Consider the following 19,973-nt stretch of genomic DNA (forward strand, 5'->3'; position numbering starts at 1 on the left):
ATCAAACAATACATTCCTCCACAGACAATGTTCTGAGAGCGAGTGGGAGAGTGAGTGAATGAGTCAATGAGATGGGGTGGACAGAAACCCAGAGTGAGTTGTATGTGTGTTGAAGAGATAAAAAGACATAACGTGACATTTTCCTCACACAAAACAATGAACTGTGCAAAAAATACCATCAAATTCAGGCCAGGATTCAATCAGATCAGCGCTAACCCCGGTAGTGACAAACGCATAGCTAAATATTGCTTTTGACAGCTGCAACGCAGTTACACCTTCCACCCCCTAAACGAAAGCAATATTAAGCTATGCATTTGTCGGTTACCGCGGGTTAGCGCTGATCTGATTGAATCCTGGCCTCACTATATTCTCCAGTGCAATTTATGTTGTAACTTTCCTTTAACCTTTTCACACTTGAGTTCCAAATATCTCTAACTGTCGCCCCTGCGTGAGTTTTTTCATGAGCGTGATGTCAGAATGCTCTCACTGTTCCAAAATTTGATTGTTACACAACAGGACAGTTACCCGCGCTGCCCTCAAACCAAGGCACACTGCCTGCTAATTATCAATAGGCTATGTTTCAACTTGTCAATTTCAAATTATTTTCGAACAAGTTTTATTTTCTAACAAAAGTTTGGATTGAGGTGTGTTCCGCCTCCTCGTTAATTTGCATAAGAAGTAGCCCATTTCACTCTTGCTGACAATTTATGTTTGAGGCTTTACTGAGCAGACAAACATCTCTCTTCAATTTGAGCCCAAGACATTGCGCATCTCTCGTCAGAACAGGGCTTGCACAAACATTTTCCCCCAGCACATTTTCTGGCTGGGGCCCGCATTGTCTTCATGGTTCTTTGTCTTACAAATTGGACTTTGGACATGTGTACGTTCCTATCAAAGTAAGTGGCTTATTTTCTGTATATCGTGTTATTTCCTTTTTATTTAACAAGGCAAATCAGTTTAGAACAAATTCTTATTTACCAAAAGGCAAAAGGCCTCCTGTGGGGACGGGGGCTGGGATTAAAAATAAATTAAAATGTAATAAAAATATAGGATAAAACACACATCACAATCCAGATGTTTGTATGGATCATAATGTATTTACTCTTTTATTAACATGTTTTCAAGTACTGGTGACAAATAATGCATTCCGATTCTTGCATAGATTGTAATGGACACAAATGATGCGTGTAAAATACTTGAATGTTGTACTGATTATGATGAGCTAATGCTAAGCTATTTGCCGGCTATGTGTGGTGCCATGTTTGTGAACATTCTGTTTGTCAGACCAAAGATGTTATAACAACTCGACTGACTTATGGTGCTTTCAAGACAACTGTGAACTCTGAAAAATACTAGGTAAAATCATGACGTCAATGATCTTCGGGTCAGAAAGTTGGAGCTCTAGAAAGAGGCCCGAGTTCCCGAGTTGGAATGAATCGTTCAAAACGTTCTTCCTGAGTTCCCAGTTGTCTTGAACGCGGCATCAGATTGTAACTTTGGTACCTCGGGGTTACCAGCTCCGATCCCTCTTTCCATGGGGTTTATTTTTATTTAGCTTATAACCTTCTTGTGTTTGCCCCCCATTTATTGATAAATTCCCCATCAAAGTAGTATTTCCTGCATCATATCCCCACAAGATACCTTCCCCCATTTCTACCCCCAATGGATTTGAAAACCCCCCCACAAATGAAAGGAACACCCCCACAAACCCCCCTAAAATGGTTTCATCCCTGTTTTAGGTTTTGCGCTATGGTTAGGCTAGGCAGTAGGCTTGTATTTGATGTGAGGTAAAAACATTTTATTTGCTTTGTGATTTGTCAAAAATGGTTAACGACTTGTCAAGTCATGTGTTCCAGTTCTTGTATACACTGTAACAAGTACATCAACAATTTGTAATATGCTGAAAAGTGGCTAAACTAAGTTTAATATTTTTCAGGCAATAAGCGCAGCAATCGTTGATTTTGTTTATTTGCGTTTTATAGTGAATAGCATTCTGGGATTAGGGAGTTTTCGCTTGTCAAACGTAAACCAACATGGCTGCCATCATAAAGAATTGAGCTGCTGTTAGCATAGCTGACACGCATTTCTTTTCTAAACAACATTACGTTAGTCTCGTGCTCACCAGAGATGTGGTACATTGTAAACTAGTCTAGCTGTTAGGTCACCAACTTTATGTTTTATTTTTCTGTCAGTGCAACTTGTTATTTAGACTGGTTTATGGAATGAGTTTGGCTGTGGATGTGTTCCATGTGATGCTTAGATGATGAAGTTCGCATTTATCTTTTACAATAAAATATAAAATTGAGGAATAAAGTTTAAGACCTTTTATTTTCCATCAGTACAACAAAAATATTTAGATGCTGTTCAGACAACAATGGTGTTTAGACGCGTTTGTTGCATCATAGGTTCTGTTACAACTGTTCCAATCACGTATTTGAGACCGCACGCTGCAGGGACCACTCAACAATGATTACATAAATACATGATTGTACGCATCAAAGGATTAACAATGTCTTATAAGAAGAAGAATATTATTGAACCAGAGTTTAAGTAAATAGTGTGAACATGCATTGCACGCATTTTATGATGCAAACTTGGATATTTAGTCATCCCATCTATTTAATATGTTATGGTTATTTTGCTCACTGAACAAACTATTTTGCATGAGGAAAGGTCCTTAGAAGCAGATGTGGGCATGTAGAGAGAGTGAGTGACTGTGTGAGAGAGAGAGAGAAAGAGAGGGAGAAAGAGAGGGGTGGGTGTAACACTGGTTGTTATGGTTGTCTTCCAGGGATGAGGGGATGTCTGGGGTAGGGCAGTAAGGGCACGTCCCTTGGCAGGATATATGGGGTGACTGTAATGGTGCTGCTGGGTCCATGGTCTGTTCCACATAGGCTATCCTAAAAAACCCAACGATGGGTCAGAGTCCTGAAGAGGGACATTCTGTCAGGAGGAGAGAAGAGGACAATTTAAGAGGTAATACACTGTATACACTACAAACACAGTACACACACACTATATTCTATAGGTCCTGTCATACCTTGAGAGCACTCTGTAGGATGCGGAGACGGTGCAGCTTTTCACTGAGCAGTGGGTCGTTGACGCGGCGGACAAATGAGCGTTTGTACTCCAGACGGGAGGAGGGCCGGTGATCGCCTATGGAGGACAGGTTGGCCCTCTCCAGGGCCCGGTACAGGTCCCCCAAAGAGTCAGCCTGAGGACGTCCCTCCCGCTCACAGCCTGATGACAAGCAGATTCACCATACGTGTCATTCATCTGCTGTTTTATTTTGCACCACATAACAACAACATGCATGTGAATCTAGATCTCAGCACAGCATTGCACTTCCTCAAGGGCAGGCAACACACACACAGTAGGCTGCTACTGTGGAAACCTGAAAATAACTGTGCAGTGACGCTCCCCATCCAACCTGACAGAGCTTGAGAGGATCTGCAGAGAAGAATGGGAGAAACTCCCAAAAGACAGGTGTGCCAAGCTTGTAGCGTCATACCCAAGAAGACTCGAGGCTGTAATCGCTGCCAAAGGTACTTCAACAAAGTACTGAGTAAAGTGTCTGAATACTTATGTAAATGCAGTATTTCAGTTTTTGCTTCGTCATTATGGGGTATTGTGTGTAGATTGATGAGAAAAAAAAACGATTGAATTTATTTTAGAATAAGGCTGTAATGTAACAAATGTGGAAAAAGTGAAGGGGTCTGAATACTTTCCCGAATGCACTGTATACTGCCCTCTTATGGTGCTATTGTCACATAGCTTTTATCTTGTTAAGTTATCTGGCAAGCTTTGTGGACTCAAACAGAAAGGTTTTGTGTCTGGTGGTTGTCATACTATGTTGTGCATTTGTGAGACATGCTGTGTGTTTCGGGGGTCAGTTGTAAATCTGTGCCTCTTGAAGTGTATCATGCAGTGTTTGCTGCATGTTTTGTGTTAGATATAGTCTACAGAGAGAGCAGTAGAGAAATTAGGACAGAAAAAAAGTCCCCTTAGGCATGTTTCTTTGTCCTCTTCAAAGTTGAACATTAACATGGGCTGAAAGGATTCTTCTTCACCCCCCTCCCCCCAAAACACACAAACACACATGCGTTTGTGTGTGTGTCTGTATTTGTTATCTAAGGGCAGACTTGAACATTTAAGTACATATGTTTGCTTGCCTCTACGAGTGACATATATGGATTTATGGAGGTGTTATATGTATCTTTGTACTGAATGCATTTATGTGTTTGTGTTTGTTATGTACTGTATATGGATGTACGAACTTGTCAGGATATGGCTGTAAGCTACCTCTCTCTGTCTCTCTATAGGGCATGTACATCAAATCGACATATGACGGCCTGCATGTCATCACTGGAACTACAGAGGGAGTGAGTATATCTTCAACATGCTCAGTCAGGGCTATGAAGCCATTTGGCATGTAAATCATTCTCCTATGATACAGACGGAGAAGTGTCACTCATGGCTGTGTCACAGTGAATCCCATTAATGACAGTGAACAGCATCAGGCCAATCCGTTTTTATAGCTGTGTGATGTGTCTTCATGTCCATAAGTCTCTGGCTGACCGCTGTAAGAAAATCCACACAGGCGATGAAGTCATCCAGGTCAATCATCAGACAGTGGTGCGTCTCTCTCTCTCTTATTAACTTATATTATCTCTCTGCCCATCCCCTTTATCTTATTCTCATCTTACGTTTACATACTGGTATATGACTACCCTATGATTACTACTACGCTTGTGTGAAAGGTCGCCCTATGTGTTTTTCATTGTACGTGTGTGTGTGTGCCTGTAAGACATCAAGGAGGGGGTTGGGCTGCCAGGATGAATTAGGGTCAATTAGGACACTAAGATTTCACTTGACTTTAGAATAGTGTCCTGGAGGTCTGTAGGGATGGGGGCTGGTCTAAATCTCAGACAATCAGCAAAGTCTGTGACACAGACTGTGTCTGAACAATGCCTTTAATTAGCAACGTCACTCACTACTGGTTACCAGTTTATAACCCTATAAGTACTAATTTCCATTTAAGTATATTCAACTATTTATACCCATCAAGTTATATCCTAGAATGTGGCAGAGAGAGTGAGAGTGAGGTTGTTGTCAAATCTCTTTCTTCTCTGCCTCACAGTGTCATGTCTCTCCATTTCATGGCGTCATCGTGGCTGTCACATCTCTTTGTCCTGTGTCTCAGTCATGTCTCAGTAATGTCTCACCTGTGTCTCTGGCCAGCTGGTAGCGGTGGTGGTCCCTGTGGTCAGAGGCGCTGGCTGAGGCGGAGAGGATGGCATGGAGCCCACTGTCTCGGGGAAGGGTGAAGCTACGGGGTTTCCCCCCAGCCTCTACAGGGACACTGGGGCTGAGTTGCAGGGGCAGTGGGCCATAGTGCTCCTGCAGCAGGCTGCGCTGAGCAGGGAGGGTTGACTGGCGGCGGTACTCCACAGACAGGCCACCTCCTCCAGGGGAACGCAGCAGGGCCTCCTCCAGGGGCAGGGTCTGCAGGTAGTGGAGCCCCGTGCTGCCCAGGGGAGTCTCAATCAAGTCCTGCCACGAACGCCGTTGGCTGGAAGACTTCTGACCAGGGGAGCCGCCCCCGCTGCCCTCCTGTGGCTCGGGGTGGAACTCCTCATGAGAGGAGTGTGACTGGAAGGTTTCAGCGGAGAGGCGGCCATGTTTGGGCTCCAGGTATGGACTCATCTGGGACACCTAAAGAGAACCAGACAGAGAGGTGTAATGGGATTGTAACAGTTATTAATATAAATACCAGAATGATAAAACAAAGAAGGAAGAGACGCAGCTAGAGAGGTATATAATGGCATTGTAACAATAATGTAAATAACATTAAAAGTATGCACAGAGTTGTTGTCTAACTTTTAGAGAGAGATTAACTTGCCGAGGGGGGCCTGGGGTAGCTGTCGTAGGGGGGTGGAGGGCTGTCCTGTTTGGGTATTGTTGACGGCATCTCCATTTCCTCATGGTCACTTTCACTCCAGTATTCTGGTGATGATGACAAGGAAGAAGCAGAAAAGAGGACACGTCACCATCAGAAAGAGAATGTGGGGGGATTTTCTAAAGTAGGGAAAACAAAGCGGCTATTGTCCTTTATTATTGCCAGCTTTATTAATGTGTATTCATGTATTCTCACCCTGGTCCTGTCGGATCCTCTCCTGCTCCGAGTAACCTGCCACTGCCATGGTCAGACGACTCAGCCACCTGTGAGGGAACAACACTAATGAAACGTGACAGCTACACACCATTCCAGATCTCACACACCACACACCATTCTGTTATCCCCTGTTGTTTATGCATCTCACATCAGCTCACCTGGTCATCTGCCTAGCCCTATTTTCCTACACTTTTCAGGCTTCTGTCAGTCTGTCTCACCTCCTTGTCTCTTCCTGTCTCCCCCTCTCATATCTCAGCTCTGTGTCAGCTACAGTAATCATCACTGACAGTGACTCTCACCTATTCATGTCATCCACATTGTCTGCTGCAAAGTAGAAACTCTTGATCTTTGGATGGCAGGCCTTGAAAGCACTGGAACACGGAAACATGATGTTAAGGACAGATTCCACCATACTGTAAATATCCTGGTGCACATACACAGACTGCATATTCTGTACTGTACATAGAGACACAAGACACCCATAAACATATATTGCATTTAAAGACACACACACACACACACACACACACACACACAACACATGTCGAGGTTCACAGAGACAAACGGACCACAAGACTCAAATATGAATGAATTGGTATACAAACACAAATACATGTACTCACTACTTCCTACGGCACTCAGATGCACGATCAATCTTGAATTCAGGGAGACTTACAAAGCCCTCTGCCTTTTCATCCTGAGGGAGGAAAAAACACAATATCATATATTGTTCTGACACCCATTCATTTTCTGACACATACAAAAAATATAAAGGGATGGTTTACATTTTAGATCAGATAATCAGGACAGGAAGCCATGGTACTACAAATCAGCAAGTCTGTTAGTGTCACTCACACACTCACCTCCTCATTCATGTACCAGTACAGGCAGGTATCTTTCAGGATGAACCAGTACTTTTTCCACTTCTGGGAGAAATAACTTTTAGCATCCTTCTTCTTCCACAGCCAGCCCTCACAGTCCCCACGCCCCAGGTCCTTACAGGAGATACGCCTCTTACTGATGGAGGACAGAGAGCCACCTACTGAAGTGAGGAGAGAGGAGGAGAGGGGTAGCAATGAAGGGACTCTATTGGGTGATCTGCTGTCAGCATACATTTATGTATCTACAGTAGGTGTATGTACTCCATATTTGAGACTGTACATGGGGTATGAACTGTAGGTTTTGAATAACTCACCTTTACTTTTCTTCCTAGACCTTGAGAGCAGCGAGGATCGTTCAAACATCTACAAAATACCACACATGAAATTGAGAGATAGCAATACACATTGATCTGTCTCCACTGTTATCAGTCCTCAAAATAACTTACCATAATCACAACAAACAAACTGTATAAGTCAGTGTTGTCTCAGGGGTCTGGGACCAGTGGGACTTACATGGTAGAGGGAGGCAGAGTCAGAGCTGGACGTGGACATGGAGACCTCCATCTGGAGGGCTGGGTGGAGGGCGTAGTGGGCAGGGCTGCTTTTGTCACTCTTCTTCCTGCTGCGTCCTGTCAGGTACTCCTCTGGCATGGCCTTGTCCTCACTCTGACTCACATAGCGCAGCAGGGAGTTTTCTATGGGAGCAGGAAAGGCCAGCAATTCTATCACTTTGTCTAATGCCATTTGATTCTATAGACCTACAATGTGTACATCATTTCTACCTACTGAATATTAATTGTGCTGTAACTTAGTTAAAAACCTCTACTGGATCAGTGTCCCGAAATCGGGACAGTTGCTGCTCAATATTTTACTTGAATGGCGTTGTAAACAAAAGCCAACTTTCCGGGGCATAGACATGTCTTATATGGTCAGAAAGCTTAAATGTTGTTAACCTAACCACAGTGTACAATTTACAGTAGATATTACAGCTAAAAAATACCATGCTATTGTTAGAGGATAGTGCACAACAACAAAACACTTTTATCAAGGCAACTGGTTTGATACATTCACCTCTGACGGTATATAATGTACTTACATTCAGTAATCTTGCTCTGATTTGCCATCCTGAGGGTACCAGAGACAGAATGCAGCATAGTTTTGTTTGATAAAATAAATTGTTATATCCTAACACGATCCATGTTTTATACAGCATTTCGTGTGAATTCCAACTCTTTCAACAAAACAATCTATGAAATCTAACCGGCTAAACCTTGTTTCACCCGGTCAATTTTGGTTTCTGTGCAATCCTCAGACAATCTAGAAGGCAACCCAAAAATTGTTAATCATTTTACATTACGTATTGGCTACATAACATGTCAATTAGCCCATGAAGGACAGCCATCATTATGCACCAATGAGACAGGCGGTGTTGACTTGATTGACCGTCTCTTGCTCCAATGACCACCTATCATTTTGAAACATAGCTAGCTAGATAGCCAATGAGCTGGGCTTTACATGAGAATGTGATGGTCCTTTGTAGGACTAATGGCCATTGTCTTATGGCTCCGCGCAACACGATTCATTCCCCATTGAAAATCCACAAAGTTTTCTCAAAACTGAAAAAGTACAACATGGCTGCTAAGAGTATAAACGCTAAATCGAACTTCAAGTATACACATTTGGATGATATTATTGCAGAAATTGACCGTGAGAGTGAAACGAGTAGTCCTGCGAGCAAGAAAGATTGGAAGGAGAAGGTAACGTTACTTTTATATCTGTAAGTAAAATACATGTTTTCTTCCCGTGCTAATCCAGTTGTTTAAATAGATGCATATTCATTTAAGATATTTGTCTTTGATTTCTATACATGTACAGTATATATAATATATAGACTTAAGGCATACAATATATTAGTATAGTCTGTATGTTATGTTGGCTATGACATGCTGTGGCTGTGGTTTTTGAGCGTCTTATAGGCTATTGGTCCTCGTATTTCATTATAGTGATTGTGTTCCCCATACTCTATATAGATACACAAACGGGCAAAATTTTTAGAACACCAACTCATTCAAGGGTTTTTCTTTATTTTTTTACTATTTTCTACATTGTAGAATAACAGTGAAGACATCACAACTATGAAATAACACATAACACATCCCAAACCATCTCAATTTTGTTGAGGTCAGGGGATTGTGGAGGCCAGGTCATCTGATGCAGCAATCCATCACTCTCCTTGGTAAAATAGCCCTTACACAGCTTGGAGGTGTGTTGGCTCATTGTCCTGTTGAAAAACAAATGATAGTCCCACTAAGCCCAAACCAGATGGGATGGCGTATCGATGCAGAATGCTGTGGTAGCCATGCTGGTTAAGTGTGCCTTGAATTCGAAATAAATCACAGACAGTGTCACCAGCAAAGCACCCCCACACCATAACACCTCCTCATCAATACTTTACGGTCGGAAATACACATGCGGAGATCATCCGTTCACCCACAACGTGTCTCACAAAGACACGGCAGTTAGAACAAAAAATCTCAAATTTGGATTCCAGACCAAATGACAAATTTCCACCGGTCTAATGTCCATTGCTCGTGTTCCTTAGCCCAAGCAAGTCTCTTCTTATTGGTGTCCTTTAGTAGTGGTTTCTTTGCAGCAATTCAACCATGAAGGCCTGATTCATGCAGTCTCCTCTGAACAGTTGTTCTTGAGATGTGTCTGTTACTTGAACTCTGTGAAGCATTTATTTGGGCTGCAATTTCTGAGGCTGGTAACTCTAATGAACTTATCCTCTGCAGCAGAGGTAACTCTTGGTCTTCCATTCCTGTGGCAGTCCTCATGAGAGCCAGTTTCATCATAGCGCTTGATGGTTTTTGCGACTGCACTTGAAGAAACTTTCAAAGTTCTTGAAATGTTCCGTATTGACTGACCTTCATGTCTTAAAGTAATGATAGACTGTCATTTATCTTTGCTTATTTGAGCTGTTCTTGCCATAATATGGTGTTTTACCAAATAGGGCTATCTTCTGTATACCCCCCCTACCTTGTCACAACACAACTGATTGGCTCAAACGCATTAAGAAGGAAAGAAATTCCACAAATTAACTTTTAAGAATGCACACCTGTTAATTGAAATGTATTCCAGGTGACTACCTCATGAAGCTGGTTGAGAGAATGCCAAGAGTGTGCAAAGCTGTAATAAAGGCAAAGCTTTTGACCGGTAGTGTATGTGTTGTGTATTTGATGTATTGATGCAGTGCTAACCCCCTACTAAAATAAAGGTTAAATAAAATAAGTAATGGTAAACTTGAGTTCTAACTGATTTTTTTTAAATCCTCAATAGTGTTAGAGACTCCTCCATCCCCCACTCATTCAAACGTAGGACCTGAATCCTCCAGTCTGACCCTCCTGCTGTGTCTCGCTACACACCCTACCCCCGCCCGGCAATCTAGAGGTGTGAAGGTTGTACCTTTTATGTATGTAAGCTAATGATCCATCATGTATGACATTCCTGGGAGTGTGTAAACTTACATATTTTATTACCATAGCATTTTTGTATGTTCCCAATTTGGCCACTTGGGTACATTTGGGCAAACTCGGGACACCTGGGAGACTTGATACAAAATATTATGTAGATCTCTCATTCTTGAATGTATCAGTCTGACACTTTGCACACACACTGCTGCCTTCTTGTGGGAAAAATCTAAATTACACCCAGCTTCCTATGTCAATGTACGGCCTTTCTTTTGCATTTCAAAGATGACACAACAAAAATATAAATAGAGAATGCATGTTTTTTTTGTTGTTTTATCTTTTACCAGATCTAATGTGTTATATTCTCCTATATTAATTTCACATTTCCACAAACTTCAAAGTGTTTCCTGTCAAATAGTATCAAAAATATGCATATCCCTGCTTAAGGTCCTGAGCTACAGGCAGTTAGATTTGGGTATGTCATTTTGGGCGGAAATTGAGCTGAAGGGTCCGATCCTTAAGAGATTTTAATGCCAACTTAAACAATAGCGGAAAAACAAGCCAAGCCAAAATCCAATTCTAGAGATTGTGTAATGATTGTTTGGATGAAAGTGGACAGTTGTGTGACTTGTGAGCATTAGGGCCTTATGGCTGGAGTAAGGCCCACTGACGAATGTCCTCCATCTGACTTATGGGCTAGTTTTGTGAGTCATGTCATTGGGAAGTGTAATTGATGTTTTGTGTAATCCTGTGGTGTGTCCAGGCATTCGACTTTAGGGCTCTAAGGCTTTACTCTGCCTTGTCATTCAGACAAATATCTAGACTTCACTCAAACTCCATTACCGCACTGAAACAACATAGCCATTCCTAAAGGACTGTCATTATGTTGATATTTGCAGGGCATTTCCCTCAAAAATAGAAATAAATGTTGCATTCAAGGCAGAAATTCAATATATCAAAGATACTGCCTCTTGACAAAAAGGCAGATAAATATAGCACCCTCACTGATGCTGAAAAGCCCACTGGAACAATAGACTGACTGCCACCACCCCCTTCAGGAATCATAAACATAATATCACAATGTCTGCCTCTCAGACGGAAACAAGGCCATTCGCTCTCTTCCTACTCTGTTTGCCACTGGACTTGGCAGCAACCAATGAAATGCACGAATCTTGGGAAGATCCTGGCTACAGTTGCCAAGGCAACGACATACAGTACCTTCAAGACCCAAAAGCAGAGAAAGAGACTGAGAGAAAGAAGTGAGAGAGGAAGAGAGAGAGCAGGAAGGACTAATTAAGATGTACAGGAAAAAAGGGACAGATAAAGAGGATAGCTAATTCAGTATCATATCTATCATGCACTGAGCCCTGCCTCACATGGCTGCTCAGCCTCCCGGTCCCTTGGCTAAGACATCTGAGATGGGGAGGTAGAAAACCCGTCCCTGGCCCAATTATGAGAGATTTCCACCCACTCACCTCTGCTGCTTTCTCTCTCTTTCTGTCTCCCCTCTCTCTTTATCTCTCCCTCTCTCTCCATCCCAGCCTCCCACTCACCTCTCCTGCTCTCTCTTTTCAGCTTGGCCGAGTCTTCATAGTCTCCCACCCAGTTATATTCCACTGGCATGGAGATGGGTCTAAGCCTGCCTGGAGCACACAGCACAGATAACATACAACATATCAGACCTACCCAGGAACATGAAAGAGCTACAAACATTCTATATTAACACCACAGTGACACAAACACTAACATTACAAACACAGAAGGGATTGCATAGGAACAAGTGCACCACAGGCATCCCACATCCAAACACATAGCCTTGGACTGGGTTAATGCCATATCTGGGGGATTGATATCCCACACCCAAACACACAGCCTTGGACTGGGTCATGCCATATGTGGGAGATTGACATCCCACACCCAAACACACAGCCTTGGACTGAGTCATGCCATATGTGGGAGATTGACATCCCACATCCAAACACACATTCTTGGACTGGGTTAATGCCATATCTGGGGGATTGACATCCCACATCCACACACACAGCCTTGGACTGGGTCATACCATATGTGGGGGATTGACATCACTCATACAAACACACAGGGTTGGACTTGATCTTACCATACAGTATGTAGGGGGCTGACATCCCTCATACAAATATGCAGGCTTGGACTGGGTCATACCATAAGTGGGGGTGCTGTCCCTGCGGGCAGGTGGAGGTCCATGGTTCTGGTCGTACTCGTAGCAGTAGAGAATGGCATCCTCCTCGACCAGAGGAAAACGTCGGCGACACTCCTGGTCCAGGAAGGAGTTGGGGGACTCAGAGCCCTTGGCTACCGGGACTTCAGCTTGGAGGTCATCGTCACCTGGTAGATTCCCCTTGTCATCTCTGCAGCACAGATCATGGAGAGAGTCTGTTTGCCTACGGAGCATCGACTGCGTAGGTAAACCTAAACAAACTCATATACTACAAGGCATATACATCACCCCTCAAAAGGGAACAAACTGACTAAATAAACAGACTATCGTAATTACACAGGTAAACCATTGTACAATATTTCACTGCAGTTAGCTTACTCACAACATATGAACAGTGACTACACTGTAATCCCTAAGGTAAGGCATACAGTATGTCATAGTGAGGCAGCTTGTGTGTGTACCTGGGGGTGTATGGTTCATCAGGGGGGCGGGGGGATGAAGAGGTCCTGCAGGGCACAGCTGTCTCTCCTGGACGGGGTGCTCAGGGTACTGGTGGGCGTGGCCACACTGCTGCTGGGGCTCTGAGGGATGATGGGCTGTGAGGAGAGAGAGATAAAGAGGGGGGAGAAGGGGGAGAGAGAGAGAGGGGGTTCGTTTTCTGACATACTGCAGTGATGTGTAGTTTCGTAAACAGTTTAAGACTACGCTTAATCAAACCATTAGAGCTTCAATATGTGTGAATTGCTTGTTTCTCAGTTGGAGAATGGCTAGAGGCAGGGTCAGGCCATGGAACATATATTTCATCCTTTTCATTTGATGTGACTATAAATTCAAAGCATAAGACAATAACTGAATCTGGATGCATGATGAAACAAGAGGAAGAGGAAGGTAGGGAGAGGAGAAGAGAGGTAGCAGAGAAGAGGTAAAGGTGAGGGGGAGGCGGCAGAGCTCTGATGCGCTCCAGTTGGTCAGGGCCCCAGGATGGAGGGAGGAAAACAGCACTTAGCCCAGCATGGGACTCAGAGGGGGGGGGCAGGGATGAAGTCACATATGCCCCTCACACACACGCTTCCTCCACGCACCAGTTCAGATACGACACCTATATTACACAACGTTTTGGGGCAGAATATGACACACAGACAGACACAGTCACAAAAACTCACTGCTTTACCGAGACCCACCAACATACAAATGCACTCTCCTGATTGCATACTCACCGACACCATGCACAGACAGTCACATACTATGCACATGCAAAAGTTCACACACCATCTCAGCCATGAACCTACTGATAAGATAGATGTATACAGTACATAAATCACTTCTCACTAACACAGAGGCTGTGTCTGTGCCCCCCTATTCCATATATACTATAAAGTAACCACTATAAAGCCCCGCCTTATTACAGCTCACTGGTCACCATAGCAGCACCCACCCGCAGCACTCGCTCCAGCAGATATATTTCACTGGTCACCCCCACAGCCAATTCCTCCGTTGGCCGCCTTTCCTTCCTGTTCTCTGCTGCCAATGACTGGGACGAACTGCAAAAATCGCTGAAGCTGGAGACTCTTATCTCCCTCACTAACTTCAAGCACCAGCTATCAGAGCAGCTCACAGATCATTGCACCTGTACATAGCCCATCTGTAAATAGCCCATCCAACTACCTCATCCCCATACTGTATTTATTTATTTATTTTGCTCCTTTGCACACCAGTATATCTACTTGCACATTCATCTTCTGCACATCTATCACTCCAGTGTTTAATTGCTATATCGTAATTACCTCGCCACCGTGGCCTATTTTATTACCTCCCTTATCTTACCTCATTTGCACACACTGTATATATACTTTTTTCCCCCTACTGTATTATTGACTGTATGTTTGTTTATTCCATGTGTAACTCTGTGTTGTTGTATGTGTCGAACTGCTTTGCTTTATCTTGGCCCGGTCACAGTTGTAATTGAGAACTTGTTCTCAACTAGCCTACCTGGTTAAATAAAGGTGAATTAAACAATTTTTAAAAAAACATAAAAAACACACATTCATCAGTTGTGTGGAGGTTGAAAGTGTTGTCATACTTGCAGGGCTAAGGGTTTCCATCTCATGTTCTTCAGTAGTGCTGGGGTGGATGTCAGCGTGCTCTGTGGGCGCTTCTTCAGAGTCAGCATAACACCCCCGGGGTCCCCGCGCAAAGAATTCACCAAGTTCTTCAACTGCCAGCCCACCTAGCGCCACACGCCAACAAACACACACACAAACACACACACATAATGAAAAACACATAGGGCGACCTTTCACACAAGCGTAGTAGTAATCATAGGGTAGTCATATACCAGTATGTAAACGTAAGATGAGAATAAGATAAAGGGGATGGGCAGAAAGATAATATAAGGTAAGAAGAGAGGGAGAGACGCACCACTGTCTGATGATTGACCTGGATGACTTCATCACCTGCGTGGATTTTCTTACAGCGGTCAGCCAGAGACTTATGGACAGGAAGACACATCACACAGCTATAAAAACGGATTGGCGTGATGCTGTTCAGTCATTAATGGGATTCACTGTGACACAGCCATGAGTGACACTTCTCCGTCTGTATCATAGGAGAATGATCTACATGCCAAATGGCTTCATAGCCCTGACTGAGCATGTTGAAGATATACTCACTCCCTCTGTAGTTCCAGTGATGACATGCAGGCCGTCATATGTCGATTTGATGTACATGCCCTATAGAGAGACAGAGAGAGGTAGCTTACAGCCATATCCTGACAAGTTCGCACATCCATATACAGTACATAACAAACACATCAATTAATTACGTTTGAAAGATACATATAACACCTCCATAAATCCATATCGTAAATATTCAATCGGTCCCTGTCAATCATAGAGGCAAACAGACAATCGTACTAAAATGTTCAAGCCTGCCCTTCGATGGGCTGTAAGTGCATAACAAATAGACACACAAACACACACACTCAGTGCATTTCAGTCTGAGTGAGATGAGAGTAAGAGGTTTATTTTTGTCCCATTCGGCCCACTCCTCTGTTCAGGTTATATTGACTGTACGGTATGTGAAAAGCCCTGTGGCCCTCTGTGTGGTCTGTGCATATGTTTGTGTGTGGGGGTGGGAGCTTACAGCCCCAAGCAGGACAGTCATATCTAAGTGCAAGTCAGAGCAAACATGGAGGTTTTAGATAACAGTTTATGTCCACATATTGTATAGGAGAAATAAAGTAAATACAGTGTATTCGGAAAGTATTCAGACACCTTCACTTTTTCCACATTTTGTTACCTTACAGCCTTATTCTAAAATTGATTAAATTGTTCCCCCCCATCAATCTATACACAATACCCCATAATAACAAAACAAAAACAGCTTTTAAGAATTGAAAAAAACAACAGAAATATCACATTTACATAAATATTCAAACCCTTTACTCAGTACTTTGTTGAAGCACCTTTGACAGTGATTAAAGCCTTGAGTCTTCTTGGGTATGATGCCACAAGCTTGGCACACCTGTTTTTGGGGAGTTTCTCACATTCTTCTCTGCAGATCCTCTCAAGCAAACTCCAAGTGGGCTGTCATTGTCACAAGTATCTTCGTCTTCTGACGATAATGCGAAATCGTCATCAGAAAAGGTAGACCAATACGCAGCAGGTGTGCAGTTGTTCATTTTGAACATTTAATTAAATCAACACGAATACAAAACCAACAAACAAGAAAACGAACGATAAACTGACAGTCTGCAAAGCATAGGCTCAACACAGAACAATCACCCACAAATCACACACACAAACACACCCTAATATATGGGACTCTCAATCAAAGGCAGATAGACAACACCTGCCATCAACTGAGAGTCCCAACCCCAATTAACCAAACATAGAAACACACACACCAGACTAACCATAGAATACAAACACATAGACCATCAACCAAAAACCCGGAAATACTAAATCAAACACCCTTTACACAAACACACCACCCCGAACCACATAAAACAAATACCCTCTGCCACGTCCTGACCAAACTACAAAAACAATTAACCTTACTGCCGACAGTACCCCCCCCTTAAAGGTGCTACCCCAGAATCACCTTAACAAAAAAATAACCCCAAGCGACACCAAAAAAAATCCCCTTTTCTAAAGGGAGGGAAGGGAGGGTGGCTGCCGTCAACGACGGCACTGTGCTACACCCCCCCTCCCCAACCCACCTATTTCTGGAGGTGGCTCCGGCTCAGGCCGTTCCAGGCTGTCGGGGCAGTCTGGCAGCTCGGGACAGTCTGGACAGTCTGGCAGCTCGGGACAGTCTGGCAACTCGGGGCAGTCTGGCAACTCGGGACAGTCTGGCAACTCGGGACAGTCTGGGCAGTCTGGCAACTCGGGACAGTCTGGGCAGTCTGGCAACTCGGGACAGTCTGGCAACTCGGGACAGTCTGGTGACGACTGTTGACTGGCGGGCAGCTCTGGTGACTGTTGACTGGCGTGGCTGGGTTGACGCACTTGTAGCCTGGTGCGTGGTGCTGGTACTGGGCTTACCAGATTATGTACACGCACCTCCAGGCTAGTGCGGGGAGCGGGAACAGGACGAGTCGGACTGGGTTGACGCACTTCCGGGTCCGCACGAGAGACAGGAGCTGGAAACCCAGGGCTATGGAGGCGCACAGTCGGTCTCGATCTTACCTCCTGCACAACCCGTCTTGGCTGGATGGAACTAGTAGCCCTGTACGAGCGGGGTGCTCGTACAGGGCAGACTGGGCTGTGCAGGGGCCTGATGGTAGCCGTGCGTAGAGCGGGAGTTGGGTAGCCTGGTCCTCGGAAGCGTACCGGCGACCAGATGCGCTGCGCAGGCATCCTCCTACCAGGCTGGATGCCCGCTCTAGCACGGGTCACCTGCGAGGGGCTGGAATAACGCGCACCGGACTGTGCGTGCGTATGGGTGAAATAGTGCGCTCCTCAGCGAAACATAGCGCTCTCCACCCCATACGCTCCTCCATATAACCACGGGTAGCTGGCTTCCGGCTCTTCTTACGCCTAGCCAAACTACCCGTGTGCCCCCCCAAAAAAATTATTGGGGGTGCCTCTCGTGCTTCTCCCTCAGCGTGTACTTGGCCTCGTACCTCCGCCTCTCTGCCTTGGCTGCCTCAATTTCCCACTGCGGGCGGCGATAATCCTCAGCCTGGTGCCAAGGTCCGGCCCCGTCCAGAACTTCCTCCCAGGTCCACTTCTCCCGCCAGTCCAACTCGAATTCCCTCTGCTCCTTCTTCTGCTGCTTGGTCCTTGAGTGGTGGGTGATTCTGTCACAAGTATCTTCGTCTTCTGACGATAATGCGAAATCGTCATCAGAAAAGGTAGACCAATACGCAGCAGGTGTGCAGTTGTTCATTTTGAACATTTAATTAAATCAACACGAATACAAAAACAACAAACAAGAAAACGAACGATAAACTGACAGTCTGCAAAGCATAGGCTCAACACAGAACAATCACCCACAAATCACACACACAAACACACCCTAATATATGGGACTCTCAATCAAAGGCAGATAGACAACACCTGCCTTCAACTGAGAGTCCCAACCCCAATTAACCAAACATAGAAACACACACACCAGACTAACCATAGAATACAAACACATAGACCATCAACCAAAAACCCGGAAATACTAAATCAAACACCCTTTACACAAACACACCACCCCGAACCACATAAAACAAATACCCTCTGCCACGTCCTGACCAAACTACAAAAACAATTAACCTTATACTGGCCAGGACGTGACAGTCATGTGCCTTTTACTGAGGAGTGGCTTCCGTCTGGAATAAAGGCCTGATTGGTGGAGTGCTGCAGAGATGGTTGTCCTTCTGGAAGGTTCTCCCATCTCCACAGAGGAACTCTGGAGCTCTGTCAGAGTGACCATTGGGTTCTTGGTCACCTCCCTGACCAAGGCCCTTCTCCCCCGATGGCTCAGTTTTGCCGGCCGGCCAACTCTAGGAAGAGTCTTGGTGGTTCCAAACTTCTTCCATTTTAAGAATGATGGAGGCCACTGTGTTCTTGGGGACCTTCAATGCTGCAAAAATGTGTTGGTACCCTTCCCCAGATATGTGCCTTGACACAATCCTGTCTCGGAGCTCTACGGACAATTCCTTCAACATGGCTTGGTTTTTTCTCTGACATGCAGTGTCAGTGTATTTCAGAGCAACCTTATATAGACCGGTATGTGACTTTCCAAATCATGTCCAATCAATTGAATTTACCACAGGTCGACTCCAATTAAGTTGTAGAAACATCTCAAGGATGATCAATGCAAACAGGATGCACCTGAGCTCAATTTCGAGTCTCATAGCAAAGGGTCTGAATACTTATGTAAATAAGGTATTTCTGTTTTATTTTATTTTATTTGCAAACATTTCTAAAAACCTGTTTTAGCATTGTTATGGGTTATTGTGTGTAGATTGATGAGGGAAAAAAAGTAATTTAATACATTTTACAATAAGGCTGAAACGTAACAAAATGTGGAAAAAGTCAAGGGGTCTGAATACTATTCGAATGCACTGGTTATAGGAGTTACCCATAATATTTATCTATTACCCAGAAAGAGTGCCTGTTTTGTATTTGTGTGAGAGAGAGAGAGAAAGTAAGTACAAGGCACAATACATTCTAGTATGTATGCCTGAGTAACTGGGGAGTCTTACCAGTCCCTCAGTAGACTTGATGTTGGCCAGCTGAACTACCTCCAAATGGGCTGACTGAGACACCATCGGGTCAGAGGACAGAGAGATGATGTGATCACACACTCCAGATAGAGTCTTACACTGGAAAAGGGAAGGATGGTGCGAAGGGGAAAAGAGTGAACAGTGATTTTAGATCGATTAGGGATGAGTCGCCAGCCAGTAACTAAGTTATGGGGATTCTAATTCTGTTTGGATGTGTTGAAGGGAATTGAAATAAGTGGGCCCACTCACCACATGCAGAATCTTATTTTCGGTCTCATACACAGAACAGTCCTGCCAAACAGAGTGAGATGGAGAGGCAGAGGTTACCACAGGACAACGTGTCAGAGAAGTCATTATTATTCCAGTTATAACAAAGTGGCTATTTGCAAAGAACAGAGAGGTTCAGCACCAATGTCCCCCCCCCCACACACACACACACACACACACACACACACACACACACACACACACACACACACACACACACACACACACACACACACACACACACACACACACACACACGAGT

The 19,973-nt window shown here is 44.2% G+C and overlaps 1 protein-coding gene and 1 long non-coding RNA gene across 3 annotated transcripts in view; one reads left to right on the forward strand and one right to left on the reverse strand.

Annotated features, from left to right (window-relative positions):
* Positions 1–1,707: 1,707 nt before the first annotated feature.
* The window catches only part of LOC106567868 (connector enhancer of kinase suppressor of ras 2-like), a 52,755-nt gene continuing 34,489 nt past the window's right edge, over positions 1,708–19,973 (reverse strand). Inside the window, 19 exon segments of the mRNA XM_014137699.2 lie at positions 1,708–2,943; positions 3,041–3,240; positions 5,226–5,715; positions 5,903–6,006; positions 6,155–6,222; positions 6,475–6,546; positions 6,799–6,872; positions 7,039–7,214; positions 7,371–7,419; positions 7,570–7,751; positions 12,080–12,169; positions 12,708–12,913; positions 13,185–13,210; positions 13,212–13,319; positions 14,804–14,950; positions 15,142–15,210; positions 15,393–15,452; positions 19,424–19,543; positions 19,694–19,735. Coding sequence (XP_013993174.1) covers positions 2,896–2,943; positions 3,041–3,240; positions 5,226–5,715; positions 5,903–6,006; positions 6,155–6,222; positions 6,475–6,546; positions 6,799–6,872; positions 7,039–7,214; positions 7,371–7,419; positions 7,570–7,751; positions 12,080–12,169; positions 12,708–12,913; positions 13,185–13,210; positions 13,212–13,319; positions 14,804–14,950; positions 15,142–15,210; positions 15,393–15,452; positions 19,424–19,543; positions 19,694–19,735 — 2,331 coding nt within the window. The 3' untranslated portion in view covers positions 1,708–2,895.
* On the forward strand, positions 5,695–8,725 carry LOC106567869 (uncharacterized). 2 transcript variants are annotated; one of them, XR_006758362.1, is made up of 4 exons: positions 5,695–6,248; positions 6,432–6,590; positions 7,141–7,222; positions 7,389–8,725. It is a non-coding gene; the product is annotated as an uncharacterized lncRNA (long non-coding RNA). The 2 variants fall into 2 exon arrangements; XR_001320190.2 differs by having other exon boundaries at positions 5,695–6,224.

The sequence above is a fragment of the Salmo salar genome, chromosome ssa13, assembly GCF_905237065.1.
Source record: "Salmo salar chromosome ssa13, Ssal_v3.1, whole genome shotgun sequence".
NCBI classification, from domain to species: domain Eukaryota; kingdom Metazoa; phylum Chordata; class Actinopteri; order Salmoniformes; family Salmonidae; genus Salmo; species Salmo salar.